Below are 12,199 nucleotides of genomic sequence, written 5' to 3' on the forward strand. Positions count from 1 at the left end.
GTAGATGGATTAATTGCGCGCCGCTGACGCATGGGGACGCACACTTTGTATTGAGGGCACGGCAAAGAAACAGAAAACAAGACAGGCATGTGGTCAGAAATACCTGCGTCATAAATGTCATTTATGGACAGATTTAGGCCATGGGACAGGACCAGGTCCAAAAAATGTCCCTTGTTATGGGTCGGGCAGTTTACAGACTGAGTAAGACTAAAAGAATCTAAAATGTTTAAAAAGTCCTTGACCAAGGGCTTAGAAACACAACAAACATGAATATTAAAATCACCAACAATTAAAAAAGGATCATAATTAAGAGTAATACCCGCCACAAACGCCGAAAAGTCCTTAATAAAATCCTTATTGAACTTAGGAGGGCGGTAAATGAGCGCACATACCACTGTTAAATTGAAGTTTAATTCAAAAAGTTGCAGCTCAAAGCTCTTGTATTGTTCACATGGGATTTTTTTACAGTTAAGACTGGTTTTAAAGACTGTCGCTAGCCCTCCACCTTTTCCCGTGGTTCGAGGAGAGCTAAAGAAAGAGCATGCTGGAGGAAGAAGCTCTGAGAAGGGGAAACGCTCACCGGGTTGAACCCACGTCTCTGACAGAAGCATTAAGTCAAGCTCTCGGGACAAAAAGAAGTAATTTAACATAAAAGTCTTATTAGCCAAGGATCTGACATTAATCAGTGCCAACTGAAGAACAGTATCCTCCGTACACGAAGATTTGGCTCGAGCCAGTGACCGGAGATTTGCCAGATCCACGCCACGCTTGGCTGCTCGAAGACGCCGGAGAACAAACTCCTCCGCTGGTGCACGCAGCTGGTCTACAGCGATGACGGCTCCAGGTCGGATCGGGAGAAGCCACCGCCTCCTGGAGTCCGGAGGAGAAAGGACAGCTAGCGGAGAGAGACCCCAGACCATTCCACCGTGCAGACCGCAGGTATATTCTCGCTTTTACAACCACACCACCTCGCTTTCCCCGTCTTCTGAGGCGCCTCCTCCGCGGGGCAGCACCGGGTGTGCGTCGCAGGAATGCCGGCAGAGCGGAGAGTAGTGGAGGGGGTACATCCGAGGCCGGATTCCCAAAAATGACATTCTTTAGAAGAGAAACAAGTTGATCGCGAATGGAAAAAAGTGTCTGGCGATCATACACAAACAGAGCTGAGACATTTAGATAACTTGAACTAATAATCAGAGCGAACAAAACCCCAAACAGGACAGGGAGACGCTGCGCCGTGCACAGTGCTGGCGCCATCTTCGGAAAGATACTACAAACAGGATTGGACATCCCCTCCACACCCAGAGATTTCCGCACTTCTGGATGGATCTCATCAATCCGTGAGGCTTTAACTACCTCAACGACTTCCACCAGGAAGATTGACAACAATCCCCCATCATCCTCCAGCTCTGCCTCTACCACAAAGGGCGTGTCAGCTGGATTTAGGAGTTCCTCAAAGTGCTCCTTCAACCGCTCTATTACCTCCTCAGTTGAGGTCAACAGCATCCCATCCTTATTGTACACAGCTTGGATGGTTCCCCGCTTCCTCCTCCTGAGGTGGGGAACGGTCTTCCAGAAGCACCAAAAGTCCTTCTCCATGTCTTCTCCAAACTTCTCCCACACCCGCTGCTTTGCCTCTTTCACGTCAGAGGCTGCAGTCCTTCAGGCCTTTTAGTACCATGCCCCTGCCTCCAGAGTCCAGAAAGAATCCTTCAGTCGGACGGCTTCCCTGACCAACAGTGTCCATGCTTGAGTTTGTGTATTACTGCCCCTAGAGGCACCTAAGACCAAAACGCCCAGCAGCTTCAGCAATGGAAATTGCACTACCCGTTTGGTCTTACCAGGTCTGTACAGAGTCCTCCCCCACCCCCTGACCCAACTCACCACCAGATGGTGATCAGTTGACAGCTCCGCCCCTCTCGTCACCCGAGTGTCAAAAACATACGGCCTCAGATCAGACGAAATGATTATAATGTTGATCATGGACTTACGGCCTAGGGTGCTCTGGTACCAAGTACACTTATGAACATCTCTATGTTTGAACAAGAAGTTTGTTATAGACAATCCATGACTAGCACCGAGGTCCAACAACAGACAACCACCCTAGTTTAGATCAGGGAGGCCGTTCCTCCCAATCACGCCTTTTCCACGCATTCCATGCAGAAAGTTGAATTTGAGTCAATTTTATGGTAATGAGCTATGACGCGGTTCAGCGGCAAACAACCAGCAACCAATCAGAATATAGACGTCCTTCGCTCTGGCTGATCCCGGAGAACAAAACTTGGTGTCCTATTTTTCAGTCACTGTTCAATTATCTTTTACTATGACTGTTATTGCCACTATTCATCTCAACCCCAGCCAGTCGTCAGACACCGCTTCAAGAGCCTGTGTCTGGGTCTGTCCCAGGTTTCTTCCTAAAAGGAAGTTTTAGGAAAATACTAGTACTGTTGGGTCCTTGTAAATTATGTGGTCTAGACCTACTCTATCTGTAAAGTGTCTCGAGATAACTCTTGTTATCAATTTGATACTATAAATTAAAATGAAGTGAATCAAAGGTCTGGACCAAGGAAACAGTATTCTATAAATACAGACCTGCAGCCTCAGCAACTGGATCCCTCTGAACCTTCTTTCCTGCTGCCATGCCTTTTCCTTCCTTTTGCTTCTGGAAAGAGAAAGAGCCAGTTACACAATGATAAAAACCATGGGCCTCATTCACTGACATCTTCCTAAGTTTTCTCTTAAATATGATCTCAAAAAAGTCCCTAAGAAAAGTTGAATCTCACGTGCCTGTTGTTCCTAATTAGCATAAGAAAACGCTCTGCAAATTCCCATTTAAGGGCACTTCCTGTGCAGCTCCGGGGAAGTGGGAGACCGCCTTCAAGAGATGGTTGTTGGAGTCGCTGAAGACTTGTACATTACTTTGGTGGAGGAAGTACTGAAGCTCAGTACGTAAGTAAACGTATAAATAACCAGATACATATTTCACGTGTGTGTAAGAGTGCTCTTGAGTGTTTGTAGATTAGAAAACATTAGTGAATGTCAGACTCTTCATAAAAAGTGCGTAAGTGGGGTTTAAGAACACATTTCTCTGTAAGACCGGTTGGTTGTGTTGCTGCGTTTTGTCTAAATGTTATACTGTCTCAGCGGGACTTGAGTGTTAATGAAGAGATTTGTTCCTCACCAGTTTCTCCAGCACTTCATAGACAGCTTTGTTGAGTTCATCTTTGTGCTTCTTGAACAGCTGTTCTGTCTCCGTTGTACACTCTGTTGTACACAACATAGAGTAAAGACTAACGTTAGAGCCCGGCATCACCAGCTGTTTTTTTGTGTTAATTCACTGCATCAGAGGTGAATGACGTAGTTTTCTCACCAAGGGCTCTGGGCCTTCGTTCAGGTTTCTGATCCCAGCATCTCTCCATCAGTCTTTTCAGCTCCGTCAACCCGGCAGCATCGCCCGTGATATCCTCCAGGGGTGGACGGTCTCCTCTCGGGATGCGCTCCATCATTATTTTGGGTCTTGAATCTACATTGGAGGAAGAATTAGAAATGCTGTCAGAGTGGTCTTGAGGTTAAATGAGACCGTGTTAATACCTTAGTAGACGGTCTAGACTGATGCTCATGTAAAGGTTCAGGTTCAATCTGCTAAATGGGACAACTCTGCCACCTGCTGTTGTAAATTTCATTGAGTAGAGCTGGAACAATTCCAAATCACTGTACAATTAATAGTTTCAAAAATAATCACAATTAACCAAATAACTGTCTCTTTTAGTCAAATGTATTTATCACTTTTTTGAACCCATGCTACATCAATGTCATGTGACCCAGATAATGTAATAACATGAGTACAGAGTCTACCGAGTAAACCGAGCATCTTTATAGTCATAAAAACATTGTGTTTTGTTCTTAATTTAACAACATTTATAATTACCGTCAACAGTCATGAATCTTATCACCTTAGCTCATGTCAGCAATTAATTGGTTAAATAACAGATTATGTAAAAGAGCTGCATTTAGATAAGGCCTAGCATTCAGTAGCAGTAGCACATGACATGCTGTCCTAGATCTGTTTGGACATATATGAAATTTAAAGCACTGCAAGTATTCATTTCATATATTACTGGCAGCACCACAGTGACGTCTGCTGTTAGGCAGCTCCATCTCCACCTACAGAGTCCTGATGTTCCTGCACCACGTGTAAGATTAGGTTAGATAATACTTTATTCATCCTGAAATGGGGAAATTCTCTTGTTACAGCAGCAATTTGTCCACAGTAAGAAGCAAAATAACAACCAATCAACAGGCAGACCACAGATAATGTGCATAAAGTACTGAATGAGTGTAATGTTAATATATAAGAAGTATTGTAAAGTAAAGTGAGGTGGCCATAGTGCAAAAATATTGCAACGTAAGTAAGTGACATTAAATTGAATAATATGTAATTAAATAATAAAACAAAAGTAAGTAACCATAATATTAATTTAATTGAAGTGTGAACATATATAAGTACTATTACATCTGCTTGAGAGTTGTGTTCTGCATTTTAGTGTCCTAGTCTGTTATATATTTTAAATGTTTTTTTTGTTATTCACATCTTTATATTTATGTCAATGTCCAGCACTTTGGTCAACCTGGTTGTTTTTAATAAAGTTGGATTGGATTGGATTCCAGAGCCCGAGCCGACGTCCAGCCGTCCAAAGCTCGACAACCTTGACTAATTTAATAAATTATTGTTTCTTTGTCTTAAATCCACCAGCCATTTTCACATTATACCAACATTTGCAGCACCCTGAGCCTTTTAGGTTACTAGGAAAACTCAGTCCAGAGTAGTTTCATTGTCCTAAAAAACTTTCATTTTTTTATTTTTAGACCAAGTATACCAAAATATCACAAGCTCTTTTTTGTGTGCAATTTCCACTGTCTCTCCCAAATTCATTGAAATATAAAAGACAAATCTCACGCAAAATCTGACATTTTGGGCTACAACCATCTCAAAAAAAGGTCACGAAATCCTGGAGGGACAACAGTCACTTACGCTCATATGGTTGTTTCCCTGTGGCAATGGACCAAAGGAGTATCCCATAACTGAAAGACAGAAGAGAGAGTTTCATGTCAGGATTATTATCCATATCATAACAATCACACCCTGGTTGGTCACTGGCTGGATTGTTGTCATCTGTTAATTAATGCTCATGTGAGAACGAGGATATTTAATGTCATATACAGTGCCTTGCGAAAGTATTCGGCCCCCTTGAACTTTTCAACCTTTTGACACATTTCAGGCTTCAAACATAAAGATATAAAAAATTTATTTTTTGTGAAGAATCACCAACAAGTGGGACACAATTGTGAAGTGGAACGAAATCTATTGGATATTTTAAACTTTTTTAGCAAATAAAAAAACTGAAAAGTGGTGCGTGCAAAATGATTGGCCCCTTTACTTTCAGTGCAGCCAACTCACTCCAGAAGTTCAGCGTGGATCTCTGAATGATCCGATGTTGTCCTAAATGACTGATGGTGATAAATAGAATCCACCTGTATGTGATTAAGTCTCTGTAGAAATGCACCTGCTCTGTGATAGTCTCAGGGTTCTGTTGAAAGCACAGAGAGCATCATGAAGACCAAGGAACACACCAGGCAGGTCCCTAATACTGGTGTGGAGAAGTTTAAAGCCGGATTTGGATACAAAAAGATTTCCCAAGCTTTAAACATCCCAAGGAGCACTGTGCAAGCGATCATTTTGAAATGGAAGGAGTATCAGACCACTGCAAATCTACCAAGACCTGGTCCCTGTAAACTTTCAGCTCAGACAAGGAGAAGATGATCAGAGATGCAGCCAAGAGGCCCATGATCCCTCTGGAGGAACTGCAGAGAACTCCAGCTGAGGTGGGACAGTCTGTCCATAGGACAACAATCAGTTGGACACTGCACAAATCTGGCCTTCATGGAAGAGTGGCAAGAAGAAAGCCATTTCTCAAAGATATCCATAAAAAGTCTTGTCTAAAGTTTGCCACAAGCCACCTGGGAGACCCCCCAAACATGTGGAAGAAGGTGCTCTGGTCAGATGAAACCAAAATCAAACTTTTTGGCCACAATGCAAAACGATATGTTTGGAGTAAAAGCAACACAGCTCATGACCCTGAACACACCATCCCCACTGTCAAACATGGTGGTGCAGCATCATGGTCTGGGCCTGCTTTTCTTCACCAGGGACAGGGAAGAGGGTTCAAATTGAGGGGAAGATGGATGCAGCCAAATACAGGACCAGTCTGGATGAAAACCTGTTGGAGTCAGCAAAAGACCTGAAACTGGGACGGAGATTTATCTTCCAACAAGACAATGATCCCAAACATACAGCAACATCTCCAAAGGAACGGTTCCCAAATAAACGGATCCAGGTGTTAGAATGGCCAAGTCAAAGTCCAGACCTGAATCCAATCGAGAATCTGTAGAAAGAACTGAAAACTGCTGTTCACAAACGCTCTCCATCCAACCTCACTGAGCTCCAGCTGTTTTGAAGGACGAATGGGCAAGAACTTAGTCTCTCGATGTGCAAAACTGATAGAGACGTCCCCCAAGAGACTTGCAGCTGTAATCGCAGCAAAAGGTGGCTCTACAAAGTATTAACGCAAGGGGGCCCAATATTTTGCACACACCACTTTTCAGTTTTTTATTTGCTAAAAAAAAAGTTTAAAATATCCAATAGATTTCGTTCCACTTCACAATTGTGTCCCACTTGTTGGTGATTCTTCACGAAAAATAAAATTTTTATATCTTTATGTTTGAAGCCTGAAATGTGTCAAAAGGTTGAAAAGTTCAAGGGGGCCGAATACTTTCGCAAGGCACTGTAGGAAATCTGTGCATGAAGTATCCCTCCTACCTGAAAACAATTCCCTCTCCTGTTAAAGGACTAAGCAACTGATATTTTTACTTCCTGTCTATACTGTGTTGGGGAGAGTTCTAGCCTGACCAGGCCCCTCTCTTTACCCTGTCTCTCTTGGTTATGCTTTGATAAAGCTTATAGTTAGGGCATAGAATTGAATATTGTTAGGGAGTGAGGAGTCGCAGCGTCCGCCTAACCCGGCCCACCTGCTTCTCGTCACAGTTATCAGATTTATCTATCATATAATCAAGCATATAATAAAACTAAAGGGAGACTTGGCATACAGCCCGATCCGGTTGGGGAGAGTTCTAGCCCGACCAGGCTCCTCTCTTTACCCTGTCTCTCTTGGTTTTGCTGTAATAGTTTTAGACAGCTGGGGACTTCCTTTGATACACTGAGTTCCTCTCTCCTCTTTCTTCCTATCTTTTCATTTATGTGCATCCATGTCCCAAAAATGCTTGTTAATAACCTAGTTACTAACCTAGTTTCTAACCTAGTTACTAACCCAGTTACTAACCTAGTTACTAACCTAGTTACTAACCTAGCTCTGGGGAGTCATTCCCCGGGGTCCTTATGTTCTTTTTTCCCCAGCATGTTCCCTCGGATCAGGGATGCTCCAAAATCAGGGTAGCAGCTGTCGCCATGGTCCCGCTACACGTTCTGCGGTGCCATGTTCATCTGCTACACTCTGCGGTGCCCTGCTACGTCCTGCTACGTCCTGCTACGTCCTGCTACGTCCTGCTACGTCCTGCTACGTCCTGCTGTGCCTTGTAATGCCGCACAGCGTCCTGCTATGCCATGAACTACTACAAAGAACTGCTACAAACTACACATTTTTTCTATTTTTGTTATTGCCACTCTTCATTAACCCCAACCGGCCCGTCAGACACCGCCTACCAAGAGCCTGGGTCTGACCCAGGTTTCTGCCTAAAAGGAAGTTTTTCCTCGCCACTGTGGCCCTGTTGCTGCTCTGGAGGAAACTACTAGAACTGTTGGGTCCTTGTAAATTTCTGAGTGTGGTCTAGACCTGCTCTATCTGTAAAGTGTCTTGAGATAATTCTTGTTATGAATTGATACTATAAATAAAATTGAATTGAATTGAAATTGAATGTGTTAGCATGGCAGCTGGAGTGATCCCGTCTCCAGTTATTATTTATTATATGATCAATAAAACACTTTTATTCGAGTGCTGGTATGCTCTTATACCTGTAGATATCAAAGGCTCTGGTAGGTTTGTACGATGCTTTAAAAGCCTCTGGTGGCATGTATGGTAGCGTCCCTCCTACTGGTCCACTGTCCTTGGAAACCTGCGTGACGCTGCAGCAAATCCGGGCAAGGCCAAAATTTGTAAGCTGCAGAGAGAATTAGCAAAGAGAGGAAGGAGACAGAAGAGGTTCTTCATTTGAACGGGTGTGCAGAAGACAGACATGAAACCAGCTATGAACATGAAGGAGTCTTAATGAATGTTCATGACTATTGTAATTAAGCTTTAATGTGTAACTTTTTGATATTAATGATTGTCCGTTACATTCAACTCATTGCCAAATGAGTTGCTAGAAAGCTAATTAAGACCATCAGCTCCACACAACTCTCTCTGTGGGTTGGTTTTCTGGTGCTGCAGGAGTAAAAGGTGGGGGCTATCCAATCCACGTTTGTATATACAAAGGTTTAGCTGTGTCTTCGGTTGCTCCTTTTCACCAATCCTGTTTGTGATATTCAAGGATATCAAAATGTAGTCATGGGGGGAGGGGTTGCAGTTAGGTGAGTAGGAGATAGCTGTTTTTTGCAGATAATGTGGTGCTGATCAGACATCATCGGTATGTGACCTCCAGCACTCAGTGGATCTGGACCCATGGAGCTAGGTTAATGTGTAGAGACCCTGGTGATGCTGAGTCCATGTGTAGAGACCCTGGTGATGCTGAGTCCATGTGTAGAGACCCTGGTGATGCTGAGTTCATGTGTAGAGACCCTGGTGATGCTGAGTCCATGTGTAGAGGCCCTGGTGAACGTCTCATGTTGATGCTATCATAGTAGCGCCCCTAGCTCTCCCATTCAAAAGGCCGTTTGATCCAAAAACGGTCTATCTTAAAAGTGGTTCCATCGCCACTATTTACTACTGTATATTATCAAGCTGCAACATGTAAAGGAAACCCATGTCTGTATCTTTTGGGTTCACAATATGTTTAGTAACTGTGCAAACTATTGTAAAAGTATAAAGTAAACATGAGGCCTGGCCTCCCCTCAAAGCCTGGGACTCACCTTGGCATTGAGAGCGTCATCCAGCAGCACGTTTTGGGGCTTCAGGTCCTGGTGGAGCACGGGTCGGGGCAGAGTGTGGAGGAAGTTTATACCCAGAGCCACTTGGTGAGCCAGTCTGAAGACCAGCGACCAGGGTGGAGTTCCCCTCAATGCTTCCTGTAAGATGGTTTCAGATCCACAAAGTGGAGAATAGTGGAGATAGTGGAGACAGTGAGCTACACCTACACCTTCACCACCATTCAAAGGTTTGGAATATGATGTTATATTTATGTTTTTCTTCTTTTCTTTAATAATGAGTATATTAAATATTTATTTATTCCATACTTTTGCAATGTTAATGCAAGACTTTTACTTGTAGCATGAGTATTTTTTACAGAGTATTCCTACTCTAAGTAAAAGATATAAGTAGTTGTTCCAGCCCTGGTCACCTGTAGGGAGGCCAATGATCCTCTCTCCATGAGATCCATGACCACACCAAGCTGTCTTGACCCACCAGAGGGCGTATGACCTTTGAAGATCCCTCGGACGGCCATGACATACGGGCTGGTGGCTTGACGCATCATCTTGATCTCACGCAGCAAAGACTCCTCGGTCCTGTGTGTGTGTTTGTTTGCATTATGAGTAATTCACACAACTTTATATAATTATAAACATGAAATCCTTTGTAAGCACTTACCCCTCGCCCTGAAGAAGCAGTTTAATGGCCACGTCACAGCCCCACTGATGATGCCTGGCTTTGTAGATTTGTCCAAAACCCCCAGAACCAATCTCCTCCCAGTCCCTGAGGCTGGAGTCTTCAACATACTGTTCCATAGTTCACTGGAGGAACACATTATTGGGGTTATCAACCAGAGTCCAGTTTAGACTAGGGATCCTAGGATGTCCGATGCCTTGCACATGTACTTACATGTAGTCATGAAAAGACTCCAACTCTACCACAACCGATACCACCTCATAGCAACGTGTCAATAACTTCTCTATCAAGCAGGTATAAGTGACGGAGGAGGAGCAATGCCAGCTGTTTGGAGATTCTTGGCTGTAAAATAATAACTAGGCGTGTCTTTGTACGTATGTAATGATGTGATGTAATTTTAATGCCTATCTTGGCCAGGTCTTCCTTGCAAAAGAGATTTTTAATCTCAGTGGGTATTACCTGGTTAAATAAAGGATAAATAAAAAAACAAAAAACTAATGTGCCCATATTCTGCTTATTTTCAGGTTCATAATTGTATTTTAAGGTTATACCAGAATAGGTTTGGATGGTTTCATTTTCAAAAAACTCCATATTGTTGTTGTACTGCACATTGCTGCAGATCCTGTTTTCACCCTGTGTGTTTAGGTCTCTGTTTCATCTCCAGAGTGAGACATCTCCCTAGTTTTATCTCCAGAGTGAGACATCTCCCTTCTATCCTATCTTTGTTGGGAGCTGCACATGCTCAGTAGCTCGGTAAGATCCATCAGCTGATAACTCTTTCTCCAGCTTTGGTCATAAGGCAGGATCAGCTGGGAGACTTCTTCTAGAACAGGGACACAACAGGGACAGCAAGTAGAACAGGGACAGCAAGTAGAACAGTGACAAGAAGTAGACCAGGGACAGGAAGTAGTTCTTTTGGAGAGTATGGTCAACTAGTGGCTGTTGGAGCAGTGTTTTCCATTGAGAACGAGTTAGCATGCTATGGTTATCCACCTCGTCTCTAGTGACGTAGAAAGCCGTAAAGATGTTGGACAGCTCACCCGGAGACCGGAGACAGAGGACACTCAGAAACCGGATGTCACTCAAAACAAGATAGATAGATAGATAGATAGATAGATAGATAGATAGAAAGACTTTATTAAGCAAGCAGTCAGTTACCGAGGACATACTCACTCACTAACCAAAGATACTAGAAATATACTAGAAGTAGTGGATCAGGGTTATCTATGATAGATTGTTGTGTTCAGGGACTTCCTCTCCACCACTGGTTTCTATCCAGTGACTTATTTAAGTTGGCTCATCCAGGTTGTTTAGAGCCTGTCAGCACTAAAGAGTTTGATTAGTGAGCTCTAACTTGCAGGAGTTTGCATGTCATTGTTTTCTGAGGAATAGCCATGACCACTACTTCCCCAGACGGCTGTTCAACGCTGCTTGTTGCTTTAACTACATATATGTAGTCCAGTGATATCGATGTAACTGTAATCACCACATCTGGTGAAGCCCATTCAAAATGTGTCCATGTCCCCAAATGAAAACCTTTCTTAAGTTCCAGATATGAACATTGAGAACCTTTAACAAATGAGCGTCAAAGGTGTGTCAGAGGTTGAAGATTTGGTTCACACCTCCTCCAGTTTCACCGATGCTGCAGACCAGTTTTGACATTCTCTACATTTTTCCCTGATGAGTGAGGATGAGCTCAGATTGAACATGAGAGCCTCTGGCAGTAATACATGCTAACCTGGTTCAGATCACGTCATTTAACACAGAGTCAAATTCTACAGAATATTTCAGAAAGGTATTTTTGAATCATCCCAAGAGACACATCCCAATGTGATCACCGTGATCTGATTATCAGACATTTACACATTCCTCTGCTAGGATTCTCACCTGCTGAACTCTTCAGGTCCATTAAAGACTCTTTCCACCTTCGTGTGTGGAGGAAACACTGGCAGAGACCAAGCTGCTCTTCTCTCGTCTTCCTCTTCAGTCCGGGTGTCTGAGTGTCTGATCAGAGGACAAAGACACACCCTCATAACTTCAGTCTATGTAAAAAATAATCAGTTACATAAAAACCTGTTCACAGGAGGTAGATGTCAGCTTATAAGAAATGTGGTTTCATTTCCTCCTCTGTGCCCTTCCCCCCCCCCCCCCCCCCCCCAGAGGAGATTGGCTTATCAGTGCTGTTTGTTAATCCTGTGTCTAACCAGTGTCAACAACCAATAAGGGTTTTATATGGATTTTTAAAATGTTTTTACTTATAAAGACAATGCACATTAATAAACATTTCTGTAAATGTGTCAGTAGCTAATTTTCAACTAAGTTAGTTATTATTATTATTATTATTATTATTATTATTATTATTATTATTA

The 12,199-nt window shown here is 43.1% G+C and overlaps 1 protein-coding gene across 1 annotated transcript; it reads right to left on the reverse strand.

Annotated features, from left to right (window-relative positions):
* Window positions 1-2,589: 2,589 nt before the first annotated feature.
* On the reverse strand, window positions 2,590-11,870 carry LOC116684150 (receptor-interacting serine/threonine-protein kinase 3; the record flags this gene model as incomplete). Its single annotated transcript, XM_032510051.1, is given in 9 exon segments — window positions 2,590-2,659; window positions 3,179-3,261; window positions 3,368-3,520; window positions 5,030-5,079; window positions 8,084-8,229; window positions 9,137-9,292; window positions 9,565-9,730; window positions 9,813-9,955; window positions 11,718-11,870. Coding segments are annotated over 8 exon segments (961 nt in total), but the record flags the coding sequence as incomplete, so codon positions are not given.
* Between the last annotated feature and the right edge of the window lie 329 nt (window positions 11,871-12,199).

This window comes from Etheostoma spectabile, unplaced genomic scaffold, assembly GCF_008692095.1.
Source record: "Etheostoma spectabile isolate EspeVRDwgs_2016 unplaced genomic scaffold, UIUC_Espe_1.0 scaffold00019207, whole genome shotgun sequence".
NCBI classification, from domain to species: Eukaryota; Metazoa; Chordata; class Actinopteri; order Perciformes; family Percidae; genus Etheostoma; species Etheostoma spectabile.